Consider the following 15,869-nt stretch of genomic DNA (forward strand, 5'->3'; position numbering starts at 1 on the left):
AACATATTTAATAATAATAAATAAGTGAAGCTGTAACTTTTCTTTTATTATTCTTTTGCACCTTTTCATATTTTTTTTTGATGTTCTTATTTCGTGTTCTTTTACATGTTTTTTACCATTTGACCACTACCGTTTTAGACACCTTGTAAAATATTTTTAATATTGTGTAGTGCATGAACCTTTCTTGATCGTTTCTTTTGAGTAAAAAGTTTATAATTATTAAAACCAGTATTTTGACAGCCAAATCTGTCATCAAGAAACAACCAATGGCTGTCGCCATATCGATCATGTGACCAAACAAACCATCCAATCCCAATCGTCCGAAACGTCGCGACGTAATTTCAAACGCGTGTGAGGATCATCGATACATCCTCGGATTATCTACAACCAGCGACAAATCAATGAGCGACTTTGCCTATCGATATATTCAGCGATCTTATTAAAAAATAGCAATAAGTCGCCCGTATATGTAGGAATAATGAAAACGGCTGTATAGGTTGTGGATACATCGCGATCTTTTCAATGAGTTCTCACATCGTCACCCCAGGTCCATACAGGGCCACTAAACTGGTGAGTCTCTTCTGCCTTATTTGGTCAAATATGGTGTGGTGATGTTATCAAATTAGTTTACGAGGTCAATAACCTACATGTCAATTTTATAATGCACATTTATTTAGTTGCTCAGTCTTTGTATAGCACTTTGAGTTGCTAACGTTAACGTTACCTGTTATTAGAAGTGTTTTGTTTATTATTGGGTGTTTCTTTAGGTAAATTTATTTATTTATTTAGCTATATATATATATATATATATATATATATATATATATATATATATATATATATATATATATATATATATATATATATATATATAACTTACCACTTGTTTATACATTTTGATAAAAAAAGTGACAGTTATAAACTTACAGAATTTTTTTTCTTCTTCTGTAAAGCTCAGTTATTATTTGTATTTTGTCTATTAGACATTTGGTTTTGAATAAACTAATAGAAGCTCTTCATGTGATATTATGTGTTTATTTCCCAGTGGAATGAAGTGACCAAACTTTTCCGGGCAGGGATGCCTTTGAAGAAGCACCGGCAGCACTTGAGGGTTTACACAAGCTGCTTCACCGCCTCAGCAGCTGTGGACTGGTTACATGAACTCTTGAAGAACAACAGCAATTTTGGACCTGAGGTCACCCGACAGCAGACAGTCCAGTTGCTGAAAAAGTTTTTGAAGAACCATGTTATTGAGGATGTGAAGGGTAGGTGGGGCATGGAAGACCTGGAGGACAACAGCCAGCTATACAGGTATGATAAAGTGGATCTTTTAAACAGTTAGAGAGTAAATATAGAGAGAAACATATCGTTTTCTGGTTTAAAATGTGTTTCAGGTTTCCATCTACATCTCCACTGAAGCCTATTCCTAACCGTGCCCCGGTTTTAAGGAAAAAGAGCATTTCTATAATGGACAGGGAGAGTTTCTTCAAATTCAGAGGGTCTAAGAAATTTGATAAAGAAATATTGGTAAGGGTTGTTAAAGCCACAATATGTCATTATTCGCTGCTAGAGGTTGCTTATTTAAAACAAAGGCGTAGCTTGATGAAGCCTGAATAGTGGGCCTTTAATGAGAAATTTAATTTCAGATGTATAATATCCACTTGCTTTTTCACACAGGAAAATGTGGATCCAGAAACTCAAGTGTCTCCTATGGAATCATCCTCAGGTGAGACTGAACGCTGCAGGGAGCTCACAGAGGAGGACATTCACGTGATCTGGAAGAATGTGACACTTACACAGTAAGCCGACCTCCCCCCACACCATCTGTCCCATATAATTTGTTTGTATGCGTTGATGTTCACAGCTTTGCACCAGAAGTACTTCCTGTTTGCAGTCACTTACAAAGAAGTGAGGTTGTCTAATGGAGATACTTTGATATATTGCTTGGTTTAAAATATATTGTATGGTATTTACGTGAATGTAATTTAAATTATACTTTGGTGCAGAAGTTACGTATATACACTGCTGTTCAAAAATGTGGGGTCAGTGGAACGTTTTTTTTTGTTAAAGGTCCTGTTCTTTGTGATCCCATTTTTCAAACTTTTGTTAGTGTGTAATGTTGCTGTTAGAGCATAAATAATACCTGTAAAATTATAAAGTTCAAAGTTCAATGCCAAGCGAGATATTTTATTTAACAGAAGTTCCCTTTCAAAGCCTACAGCGAACGGCCGGTTTGAACTACATCCCTTTACTTCCTGCTTTAATGACGTCAATTAAACAGTTTGTTGACTAACCTCCGGCCACAAGAATATGCGAAAAAGGGGGCGTGGTCTTGTTGCTCTCCTACGTGGAGAAGAGGAAGTGTTGCGTTTGTAGAGTGTGTTTGTCGCCATGTCGTCGAGACGCTGTTATTTTCATCCCGGGTCTTATTCCGGCTCAAATTGATACGGTAATATAGACATGTTTACAATAACATTGAGGGCATGCATCTCTCCGTTATGGTAAGAGGCGTGACCTTTCCGGGCAACGTGCGCTAAGCTGCTGTCGAATCACAACACGGGAACCGCTGGCACAATCAGAACTCGTCATTTCTGAAGGAGGAACTTCATAGAACAAGGAAATCTTTCAAGCCGTTTTTAGGACAGTGAAAACAGCGGTATACATATAAGTAAATTGTGTGAAAAATACTGTGGTTTTTTTTACACGCGAAACATGAACACGTTATATTGCACACTGTAAACACAATCAAAGCTTTAAAAACACAGGAAAAACGGGACCTTTAAGATAATACTTTTATTCATGCATTAAATTGATCAAAAGTGAAAGTGTAAAATTAGCCTGGTCCTACCAGACTCTCGTACATTTCATTTGTACAGAGAGACAAATGAAATGTTCGAACTGTTCGAAGTTTAAAACTATTGGATCTGCCATAACCAATCGCTAACGTTTGGTCGTGACGTATGTCATCTCAAACTAGCGCACCACATCAACAACATCGTTCTCAGCCACTCCCTCTGTTCGCTGATTGGACCTGTTAAAATTTGACAGGAGAAAGTAGAGAATATACCTCAATCCCAGACGGAGTACTGAAAGGGTTAGTTCACCCAAAAATGAAAATTCTGTCATTAATTACTGACCTTCATGTCGTTCGGCACCCGTAAGACCTCAGTTCATATTCGGAACACAAATGAAGATATTTATGTTGAAAGCTGATGGCTGAGAAAGGCTTCAGATAGGCCTCCATTGGCATTCAGTACATTAATACTCCCAAGACCCATAAAAGGCACTTAAAACGTCGTTACAAAGTCCATCTCACCACAGTGGCTCTACAATAATTTTACGATGCGACGACAATAGTTTTTGTGCGCAAAAAAAAATCAAAATAACACCTTTATCCAACTTGTTATTGTCTTCCGTGTGTGCCTCCACGACGCATGTGCGAGAATATGACGCAGATCCGGCGCTCGGACACATGACCCAGAAGGGATTTGTTTACAAGCAGAGGAAGACGCGCGTGTCTAAGCTGTTGGATTCTACATTGATCGTGCTTTAGATCTCAGCGTAGTGCTCAAAATAGGGCTTAAGTGTGCATTTCATGGATTCCCGAACGCTGGCGCTACGTCATATTCTCGCGCATGCTTCGTGGAGGCACACACGGAAGACAATAACAAGTTGGATAAAGGTGTTATTTTGATTTTTTTTTTGCGCACAAAAACTATTGTCGTCGCATCGTAAAATTATTGTAGAGTCACTGTGGTGAGATGGACATTGTAACGACGTTTTAAGTGCCTTTTATCGGTCTTGGGAGTGTAAATGTACTGAATGCCAATGGAGGCCTATCTGAAGCCTTTCTCAGCCATCAGCTTTCAACAAAAATATCTTAATTTGTGTTCCGAATATGAACGGAGGTCTTACGGGTGTCGAACGACATGAGGGTGAGTAATTAATGACAGAATTTTCATTTTTGGGTGAACTAACCCTTGAAGGAAAATGAAAATTGAGCGGAAGTACGTAGGAGGGCGGAGCCATGCTAGTGTAAAATTTCTATTTCAAATAAATGCTGCTCTTTTGAACTTTTTCTATTTATCAAAGAATACTGAATAAAATGCATCACTGTTTTCACAAAATTGTTAAGCAGAACAACTGTTTTCAGTATTGACGATAATAATAATAAGAAGAAATGTTTCTTAAGCAGAAAATCAGCATATTAGAATGATTTCGGAAGGATTTTGTGACCCTGAAGACTGGAGTGGTGATGCTGAAAATTCAGCTTTACCATCACAGGGGAAACATGTTTTTTATAATATATTAAAAGAGAAAACAGTTATTTTAAATTGTTATAATATTTCACAATATTATTATTTTTACTGTATTTTCTATCAAATAAGTGCAGCCGTGGTGTGCATAAGAGACTTCTTTCAAACGGGCCCTATCATACACCCGGTGCAATGCGACACCAGGTGTAACGCAAGTATTTTTTGCTAGCTTCAGCCCTGCGCAGTTATCATTTTCACGTCCAGCGCCACGTTGTTTAAATAGCAAATACACTCATGCCCATCTGTTCGTCCATGGGCGCGTTGCTATTTTAAGGCTACTGAAAACGTAGTTCTTTGCAGTATTTTCTTCACAATGTGCGTACACTCTGCTTATTACACACACAGGGAGCACACAAACATTTTTAAATATTAAAAATAAAAGGATTCCTCTCTGGAGAAGCGTTCAGTTTTTCTGCTCTCAAATTCCGCCATGTAAATAGTGAATCCGCCATGGTGCAAGCACAACTGCCGTTTAATGGGAATGGAAGATGAGACTCTGATTGGTTTATTGCACGTTACGCCCAAAGCACACCTGTGACTCATTACGAGATTAGGTACAACTCTTTTGGACCATGCAACCGTTTTTTCCGTCGTTAAACTAGCATAGTGGATTCGGAAACGCCTGCGCCATGTGCTTCAGACCATGTGTGCAGATCGTTAAAATAGGGCCCTATAATGGTAGCTCCAATAAAAAGGACGCTGTATTTTTTTGTTAGTGTCACCGCTGGCCTGTTTTTAATGTTGAAGTGATTTATACACTCACCTAAAGGATTATTAGGAACGCCTGTTCAATTTCTCATTAATGCAATTATCTAATCAACCAATCACATGACAGTTGCTTCAATGCATTTAGGGGTGTGGTCCTGGTCAAGACAATCTCCTGAACTGAAGAAAGGTGAAGGGTTAAAGGGTTAGTTCACCCAAAAATGAAAATTCTGTCATTAATTACTTACCCTCATTACTTACCACTTACATAGTGATGATGATTTCAAAACACGGCATCATGAAGCGTTATGAATCAATGAGCCGAATGATGATTCGGGTCGCGTGTCAAACCGCCAAACTGCTGAAATTTGGCGATTCAAACCGCTGATTCGACTCGCTGATTCATAACGCTTCGAAGCTTCATGAGGCCGTGTTTTGAAATCATCATCACTATGTAAGTCGTTATTTAGGGGTTTTTTGCGCACAAAAACTATTGTCGCCGATTCATAAAGTTATTTTAGAACCCCTGTAGTGAGATGGACTTTGTAACGACGTCTTTAGTACCTTTTAAGGGTCTTGAGAGTGAACCGTGCCATTGTGTCAATGGAGGCCTTTCAGAGCCATCAGATTTCAACTAAAATATCTTCATTTCTGTTCTGAAGATGAACGGAGGTCTTACGGGTGTCGAACGACATGAGGGTGAGTAATTAATGACAGAATTTTCATTTTTGGGTGAACTAACCCTTTAAGCAATTTTGAGCGTGGCATGGTTGTTGGTGCCAGACGGGCCAGTCTGAGTATTTCACAATCTGCTCAGTTACTGGGATTTTCACGCACAACCATTTCTAGGGTTTACAAAGAATGGTGTGAAAAGGGAAAAACATCCAGTATGCGGCAGTCCTGTGGGCAAAAATGCCTTGTTGATGCTAGAGGTCAGAGGAGAATGGGCCGACTGATTCAAGCTGATAGAAGAGCAACTTTGACTGAAATAACCACTCGTTACAACTGAGGTATGCAGCAAAGCATTTGTGAAGCCACAACACGCACAACCTTGAGGCGGATGGACTACAACAGCAGAAGACCCCACCGGGTACCACTCATCTCCACTACAAATAGGAAAAAGAGGCTACAATTTGCACAAGCTCACCAAAATTGGACAGTTGAAGACTGGAAAAATGTTGCCTGGTCTGATGAGTCTCGATTTCTGTTGAGACATTCAGATGGTAGAGTCAGAATTTGGTGTAAACAGAATGAGAACATGGATCCATGATGCCTTGTTACTACTGTACAGGCTGGTGGTGGTGGTGTAATGGTGTGGGGGATGTTTCCTTGGCACACTTTAGGCCCCTTTGTGCCAATTGGGCATCGTTTAAATGCCACGGCCTACCTGAGCATTGTTTCTGACCATGTCCATCCCTTTATGTCCACCATGTACCCATCCTCTGATGCCTACTTCCAGCAGGATAATGCACCATGTCACAAAGCTCGAATCATTTCAAATTGGTTTCTTGAACATGACAATGAGTTCACTGAACTAAAATGGCCCCCACAGTCACCAGATCTCAACCCAATAGAGCATCTTTGGGATGTGGTGGAACGGGAGCTTCGTGCCCTGGATGTGCATCCCACAAATCTCCATCAACTGCAAGATGCTATCCTATCAATATGGGCCAACATTTTTTAAAGAATGCTTTCAGCACCTTGTTGAATCAATGCCACGTAGAATTAAGGCAGTTCTGAAGGCGAAAGGGGGTCAAACACAGTATTAGTATGGTGTTCCTAATAATCCTTTAGGTGAGTGTATATGATCTAAATAAATTCAAAATGATAAACAATTGTGAAGGCTGAAGGTATATATATTTTTGCAGTATTTTTTTCCCCTAGTATATTTTGTTATATGTCTAACGGTTTTATTTGAGGGTGTATGACACAGATGACCCCAACAACGTATTCAATTTGATGTTTTACATGAATTTGATCATCTTTTGAATGCTCAGTTTACAGAAATTGGTGGGATCAGGGTCTCTTGAAGATGTTTTGGATCCAGCCCAAGTCAATCCTCAGTTCATTGTGTATAATATGACACAAGTCAATAAACATGGAGTCGTTTCATTGGACGATAAGACAGGTAGGCCTGATATGTGTCATTTCAATCGAAAAAATGGTGGCAAACATCATATTTTCACATTCTGATTATTTTCTCTTATTTTGTCCCCCCGCTGTAGAAGATTTACCGCACTGGGTTTTGTCTGCCATGAAATGTCTTGCAAACTGTAAGTTCTGTTACATGTGAAATGAAATGATACAATTGAAATATAACTAAACAAATTGAACGGATTTTATGATACTGCTTTATTGGTAATTGAAATGATGCTGTGTTGTTTTCCAATCTATCAAGGGCCAAAGTATGACTCAAACCAGTCATCTTACCCAGGATTTGAGCGGGATGTGTTTAAAACAGTCTCAAACTACTTCTATAGTCTTTCTCAGCCATTGCTCACTTTTCAGTACTATGAACTCTTTGTCAACATCCTAGGTATGTATGAACCACACGTTTAATTGTTTTCCCCACTAAAGAAAAAACAAGTCTCATTGCAACTGAAAATAGGTTTTGAATATTAAATTACATGTACACTACCTTTCAAAAACTTAGTTATATCAGTCAGAATTATTTTTTGAAAGATAATACTTTTATTTATGCATCAAATTGATCAAAAGTCACAGTGTAAAATGTCTATTTCAAATAAATGCCGCTTTCCTTCTATTCCTCAAAGAATTCTGGATTAAATGCATTACAGTTTTTCGCAAAACTATTTAGCAGCACAACTGTTTAACTGTACAATGATAATATAAGAAATGTTTCTTGAGCAGCAAACCAGCATGATTTCTGAAGGATCATGTGACACTGAAGACTGAAGTAATGATGCTGAAAATTCAGCTTTGCCATAACAGTAATTCATTACATTTAAATATATTGGAAAAGAAAATAGTTATTTTAAATCGTAATGATATTTCACAATATTACTGTATTTTTGATCAAATAAATGCAGCATTGGTGAGCATAAGAGACTTATTTCAAACATGAAAAAATCTAAACTTTTGAATGGTAGTGTATCCATTTTACAGTTTACTTAAGCATGGGTTAATATGTCACTGGAGAATCAGGCCTGGGTTGTTTTAATACTCACACTTCATCCTCTCTGGGAAATGCCTCCTAAAGGATTACCTAAACCTTTTGCCTGTGGGTTTTATTTTATAAAATATTGATGGAACAAATTGAATGTGGAGTCGCACAAAGCCATTTCTACTGACTGCACTGCTTTTGTGGTGTCAGACAATGTTCAAAACTAACCCCGTCTGCTCTGTTTTAAATGTCTCACGCGTTCTTAAAAGTCTTTGCCTGCCTGTTTGTTGTTTATGTTCTGTTGTCTGGTCCTTTGCTAGTTATGTGTGGCTACATCACGACTCCCAAAACTCAAAGTGGAAAGCGTAAAAGCCTGGAGGAACCCAACTGCCCACATCCAGCCAAAACCCCACATGTGAATGCAGCCAACCTGTTCAAATCGACTGAATGCCTCCTGCTGAGCTTAATAAGAAAGGAGGCCTTCGATGAAGCCGATTCGCCCATGAGGGAAGTTTTCAGTTCAAAAGCAGAGACTAAGTTAGAAACCCATAGAGCGCGGCAGCAGCCCATTTTTAGGGGTAGAAGGGCCAGCGATGGAGCCGGGCTGGACGGTAGCTATCTAGAAATTCCTCCGGCTCAAAAAACAGAAGTCCCATATGGCAGGCTTCGGTCCAGAAGTTGCTCTCTGGAGGGAATCATTGATAAATGTTCTAAGAACAGCCTTTTCAGATCATCAGAAAGCCTACAGTCCAGCGGCAGCAGCAATAAATCATCCCATCAAACAGATTCTCCTGTAGACCCAAACCTAAAATCTGAGCTTCAAGGTTCCTCAGTATCCAAAAACTCTTGTGTTCACACTTCCAGCAACAACACAAGCTCCCAACTCCCTTCAATTCTTCGTCCAACCAACCAGAGACCCGCCAGGGCCCGGCCCAGAAGCATCGGTAACTTGTTCGACATAGAGGAGAATAGAGAAATGTCTGCTAGCAGCTTTAGCATTCACGCTCCAGTGGCTGAAATTACCATGAGACCAGATTTCACATCCAGCATTGACCTTAGAGGTCCTGGTTTGCACAGTTTGCATGGAAGTTGCATGGATGTTAGGGCAGGTCCGAGCATTGGCAGACGCTGTCAGAGCTCTCTGGACCTGAGCAAACCTGCACCCGCTCGCCCCCCTTCGGCCCCGTTAGAACGCCACCCTGAGCAAAGTAAGAGCATGTGAAAAACACTCATGAACAATGAGGATGTGCTTCTCTGTTTGTGATTGAGCATGTGTTTGTTGTTCCTGCCACACTAACATGTATTATAACTCTTAAAGGTATAGTTCACCCAAAAATGTACATTCTGTTAATTACTCATCCTCATGTTCCAGACAAATATGACTTTCTTTTTTTACATGCAAAGGAGATCCTTGAGAGGAGAACGAAGCTGCTCTTTTTATTTTCTTGCTAAATATCTCCTTATTTTCATTTTGGGGTGAACTATCACTTTAATGCTAACTAATTCTACAGCACACAGGCTACTAATACATACTTTTGTTTCGTTATACTTTTTTGTGCAAATTTCTGGATAAAAAGCCAGGGTAGACTGGGGTATAAATGTATATTTTCTCCTTTTTTTTTTTTTCAAAATAGCTTATCATCAGTAAATTAATATTTAAAATGGGGGCCATTTGCCTGTGTTCTAATGTTGACTGTGTTCAGAAAAGTTATTTCAAAAGCTCTTACTGATCCTACCTGTATTTAAGTAGGATATTTAATTGATTATATTTAATTTCAATTTGTGTTTAGTACTTGCTGCTCTAAAATAGCAAAAAGTAAACATTTTAAGAGGTTTGAGGTCCCATTTCATGGAATCATTGGGATGTTTTAGTTAAATCTTGAGAGATATATACACACACACCACTACTCACCGTAGTAGAATTCCTTAGATATTCCACGTAAATGCCATTTATGTGTGTGATTTGATTACATGGGTGAAGCTTTGTGTGTTCATTTTGTTTGCATTTAAGTTACAGTGGTTTATTTTGGATACATGTGGGTCACATCACGTTCCAGGTTTATTGCAGCCTTCTTTGGAGCGGGTGGCCATCGATGCCCTGCAGCTCTGCACATTACTCCTGCCGCCTGCCAGTCGCCGTAAACTACAGCTACTCTTGCGAATGATCTCGCGCATGAGCCAGAACGTGGACATGCCGCGACTGCATGACATCATTGGAACGCGGACTCTGGTCAGGAAAGCCAAAAAATCTTATCATAATCTCACTCACATTAAAGCAAATACATTGTTCTTTTGTGCACATTCTTATGTCGTACACATTCCAAATACATTTGCGTTTATGTGTGTGCAGTTGGTGCAGACGTTCTCTAGGTGTGTCTTAAGTTGTGAGGAGGTGGATGACCTGGACGAGCTCTTGGCAACAAGGCTGTTATCGTTTCTCATGGATCACCATCAGGAGGTCCTGCAGGTGCCTGTGTACCTGCGCAATGCTGTGGAAGATCACATCAACTATCTCAAATCACTGGTGAGTCCTGATTAACTACATGGAAATTACTATCTGGTTTCACAAACAGGGCTTAGAATAGGCCTTAGTTCAATTAGGACATTTAAGTAGCTTTTATAAACATGCTTTAGGAAAAAAACATGACAGGTGTGCATATTGAGACAAAACAATGACATATTTTAAGATATGCCAGTGCAATTTGATTTTAGTTGAAACTGCTCAAACACGCATTTTAGTCTGTGTGTCTTTAGTCTTAAGCCTTGTCTGTGAAACTGGGTCACAGTTTATATTTGTAGTAATGTTTATTTAAATTTAGATTTATTATAATATTAACAGTTTATTAACGGTGTAATTTAAAATCATATAGTTGCAAGAAAAACTATGTGAACCACTTGCAGAATCTGTGAAAATGTGAATAATTTTAACAAAATAAAATGCATCATAGAAAATGCATGTTATTTTTTATTTAGTGCTGTCCTGAATAAGATATTTTACATAAAAAAATGTTTACATATAGTCCACAAGACAAAAAAATAGCTGAATTTATTAAAATAACCCTGTTCAAAAGTTTATGAACCGTTGATTCTCAAAATTGTGTGTCGTTCCCTGGATGATCCACGGCTGTTTTTTTGTTTTGTGATGGTTGTTCATGAGTCTCTTGTTTGTCCTGAGCAGTTAAACTGCCCAATGTTCTTCAGAAAAATCCTCCAGGTCCTACACATTCTTCAGTTTTCCAGCATCTTTTGCATATTTGAACCCTCTCCAGGAGAGACTGTATGATTTTGAGATCCATCTTTTCACACTGAGGACAATTGAGGGACTCAAACACAACTATTAAAAAAAGGTTGAAACATTCACTGATGCTCCAGAGGGAAACACGATGCATTAAGAGCTGGGGGTGAACACTTTTGAACATTCAATGAATGTTTCAACCTTTTTTTAGTAGTTGTGTTTGAGTCCCTCAATTGTCCTCAGTGTGAAAAGATGGATCTCAAAATCGTACAGTCTCTCCTGGAGATGGTTCAAATATGCAAAAGATGCTGGAAAACTGAAGAATGTGTAGGACCTGGAGGATTTTTCTGAAGAACATTGGGCCGTTTAACTGCTCAGGACAAACAAGAGACTCATGAACAACCATCACAAAACAAAAAAACAGCCGTGGATCATCCAGGGAACGACACACAGTATTAAGAATTAATGGTTCATAAACTTTTGAACGGGGTTATTTTAATAAATTCAGCTATTTTTTTGTCTTGTGGACTATATGTAAACATTTGCATGTAAAATATCTTATTCAGGACAGTACTAAATAAAAAATAACATGCATTTTCTATGATCTCTCTTATTTAGTTAATTATTCACATTTTCACAGATTCTGCAAGTGGTTCACATACTTTTTCTTGCAACTGTTTATAGAACTATATTTAACTACATTTCCATTCAAAAGTTTGGAGTTGATACAATTTTAATGTTTTTGAAAGTCTCTTATGCTCACTAAAGCGGCATTTTATTTGATCAAAATACAATAAAAACGGTAATATTGTACAAATATAATTACATTTTAAAATAACTTAATACCTGTGATGGCAAAGCTGAATTTATTACTCCAGTCTTAGTGTTACATGTTCCTTCAGAAATCATTTTAATATGCTGATTTGGCGCTCAATAAACACTTCTGACTATTATCAGTGTTGAAAAAAGTTTGTGCTGCTTAATATTTTTGTGGAAACAGTGATATATTTTGTTTTTCAGATTCTTTGATGAAAAGAAAGTTCAAAATGTATTTGAAATATAATTTTTTGTAGCAATGTCTTTACTGTCACATTTGACCAAGTTAAGTACCTCTCTTAATGCATCTTTCTGACCCCATAATTATAAATGGCAATTTGGCAACTAAAGCAACTTGCAACATGAGGATTAAGGAATGGCCAGGATTAAACAGAAGCTTGATAAAAAGTGTCATGCCACAGAAAATAATTTCGACACCTCCCTCGCTTTATAAAATAAATAAAAAAATTACATTTTTGATACAATAGAAATCTTTAGGGCTATTGTATTGGAGGAATTAAACACAGAATGTTACATTGTATTTAAACCAGATTATTCCAGGTAAGAGATGCCTCTATTTATTCATTATAGTGTATTTTTGTTAATTTGTGGTTATTCTCCTAACGCTCATTTGCATGCACTCTTGATCTCAGACCACATGCTCAGGCTCTGGTGTTGCCATGCCGACATACTCATTCTGCAGGCAGATCAGCACTCAGGAGTTTGAAGAGCAGAAACTGTCTGTGTCCCAAGCTGCTCTTGCTGACCTCCTGGAAAATCTTATAAAGGACAAGTCCATGTCTGTAAAAGAGAAGAAAAAGAAGCTAAAACTGGTATTTATTTACTGAACTTCTCATATCTCATAAACATCCCGTGTACACGAAAGGGGTACAAAACAAGGAGTTAAAAGATTTACTTTAAGTTTTTTCTACACGTAAATATTAAACACAAATTATATAATAGTTTATCAAACATCAATTTTTTTCTCACAACAACCAAAAATTTAATTTTTGCCTCTAATGCTTCAAATAAAAAAAAAACACCAAAGTGTTAAAGGTGCAGTGAACGATTTCTGAGAAACACTGCTGGTATTTGAAATCAACACAAACATCCCTCCCTTCATTGCTCCGCCCCCAAAATGCATGAACATGCGATGCAAGAGTGGATTATGAGTAGAAAATAATGTTCAATGGCTGCGTCCGAAATCACATGCTCTCTTGAGTAGGTACTTATTTTGAATACGTAAATACTTCATGCCCGCTGAAAAAACTGTTGTATATAGTATGAAGGTGTAGTATGTAATCTGGACGTACTACATTCACCATGTTGTCATTATCATGTGACCTACCAGCGTCAGTTACGTTGCTTCACTGCCATTCACAAGTCTTCTCCCTTGGCCTCATGGGATAGTCAAGTGTCCATCATATGCACACTTCAGAATCTCGCCAAAAGAATTAAGTCATCCAGGTACTTTTTGCCTACTCTTTTACTGTGAATTTGGACATACTGGTTTTTTGGTCTACTATATAGTAGGGAAGTATGTGATTTTGGACACAGCCAACGACACTCAAAACTGTCCTGTTATTATAGCTAACATTATAACAACAGTATATATGGGTTCTGTGAAACATAGCAAAACCAGTGTTATTTACGTATGGAACAGAAATGATGCAAAGTCGCAAACCTAGGCGCATACTCATATCCCTTCTTTTTCTATTGATACTCCTGACCTTTTCTCTTTTGTAATGTCTCTCAGCCATCTCTTTTTCTACACTTTCTTCAAATTTCACTCTCTCTCTCCTCCCCCATCATGAGTGTATACTATCCGCTATCCCCTACAGTTGATTTACTACAAGTGTGTTGTGGCCCTCGGTTTCTGAGAAATCGCTTACTGCACCTTTAATTCATAGAATGGTAATTTTATGATGGCCTAAAAGCAAATCAACTTTTTGTTGTTCTTCTCTCAGTTTCAGAAGGAATATCCTGACATCTACTTGAGACGTTTTCCCACAACAGAGAGTGAAGCTCAGCTTTTTGCAGATAAACCAAAGATAAAACCGCCAATGCTGTTAAGCATCAAGAAACCAAAAACCTTCAGTATTCGAAACTGAATGCCTCTTAAAAAGCTCATGTATGAATGATATTTTGGGAGAATGTCTGAGTTTAAAGACTTTTAGCTGATCTGTTGCAGTAACATTGGATCGCATCAGTATAATCTGAACTGTAACTTTTATTGAAGAGTTGTTTTTAAGTTTCTTGTGGTATTTTTCTATCGTGAAGTGACTTTTAATGGTCCCCCCCAACCCAGTTTCAATACAGATGTCAGTTTTAATGTTATTTATTTAAGGTGTGTGAATTGTTGTAAGTTATTGGGAGCTTTCAGACATTCGTATTATAGTTAGTACAAAACTCGGAGGACCCACAGGAAATAAACATGGTGACATGCTGTTTACATGGAGTCTCCTTTAAACAAAATGAAGATTTTTATAATTGTAACATTGTTTATGTTTTAGTTTTAGTCTCTTGTTTTTCTATTTTCACCTTTTGTGTGTCTTCAGGTGTTTTCAATATTCAGGTTGCACAGAAAATGTCCACACAGACTTCTAAAAACGAATATAACCGCTTCTGTGTGATGTGGAAATTCCTGGCTATTAAGCTAGTATGGGCTAATTTGCACTGTTTTTCATCTCAAAATTGGCTAACATGCTGTTATTTCTTATGTACATATTTTCTTTCTAGCCAGTACTCTAGTTCATAATCTATTCATTGCTTATGTTCGTCTTTTATCTGTGTGAATGGATCCTCCTACACTCAAGTCACTGTACTGTTTCAGTGGCTTGCGTATTAAGAATGAAAGCCTAAAGTTGGACAGAGATTGATTTGTATGTCCTCATATATAGTTTTACTGTATAGAGTTAATGGGCATAAGTAAGCCAAATCCAATGCGTTTTATGTTCATACTTTATTGTATCACCCCAAATACTTGTGTAATACTGTTCCTAATCTATGCAATAAACTTTTAAAATAAGCATTGTTTTCTTTGTGTGATATTTAATGTTTTATCAGTATTATTATTGAATAGTAGGCAGTATTTGAAAGATATCAATACTTATGCATGTAATTTTAGTTGAATTGTTAGGATTGCTGTATTGTGGACCTTCATCTGTATTCACATCTAGTCTCCTTTTATGAAGGACATGGTGCTCCCCAGAAAACATCCAGGGAAGTAAACAAAGAAAATGATGAATGAAACGCCTTTTCACATGTCACATTCCTACGTCTTTTGTTAGACTATAGACAGTTGGCAACTTTTTGCATAATAGACTGTTGTTAATTTAAGTTACACTTTATTTAAGGTGACGCAGTTGTCAAATAAATATTGAGTAATATTAATTTACTTACTATGTAGTTAGGGTTTTGTTTAGGGTTAGTTACTTGTAATTACGCATATACTATAGTAAGTACATGTAGTAATGTGTAACTACGTCACCTTAAAATAAAGTGTTACCTTCTATTCATTTTTCTGAAATAACAATGTGCTGCATTACTTTCACTTCTGTTGTAGGTTGTAGGTATATATTTTAAAACGTTTTTAAAAAAAATATTCATAGGAAAGATCTCTGCAAATTGACCCCAGTTTACCACAGGTACTAATGAGTTTCTTATTTGAGCC

At 37.6% G+C, this 15,869-nt stretch overlaps 1 protein-coding gene across 2 annotated transcripts; it reads left to right on the plus strand.

The window, feature by feature from the left end:
• The first annotated feature begins 325 nt into the window (after window positions 1–325).
• On the plus strand, window positions 326–15,217 carry depdc1a (DEP domain containing 1a). Of its 2 annotated transcripts, XM_079826931.1 has the most exons (12): window positions 336–570; window positions 1,046–1,311; window positions 1,395–1,527; window positions 1,678–1,799; window positions 7,019–7,149; window positions 7,247–7,294; window positions 7,420–7,557; window positions 8,466–9,353; window positions 10,203–10,375; window positions 10,496–10,669; window positions 12,850–13,029; window positions 14,164–15,217. In XM_079826931.1, exons 1-12 carry the CDS (start codon window positions 523–525, stop codon window positions 14,305–14,307), a joined length of 2,445 nt encoding a protein of 814 aa, XP_079683057.1. In that variant the 5' UTR covers window positions 336–522; the 3' UTR covers window positions 14,308–15,217. The 2 variants fall into 2 exon arrangements, with proteins under 2 accessions (XP_079683056.1, XP_079683057.1); XM_079826930.1 differs by lacking the exon at window positions 8,466–9,353 and having other exon boundaries at window positions 326–570.
• The last annotated feature ends 652 nt before the right edge of the window (window positions 15,218–15,869 follow it).

This window comes from Gobio gobio (assembly GCF_949357685.1).
Source record: "Gobio gobio genome assembly, chromosome: 10".
NCBI lineage: Eukaryota > Metazoa > Chordata > Actinopteri > Cypriniformes > Gobionidae > Gobio > Gobio gobio.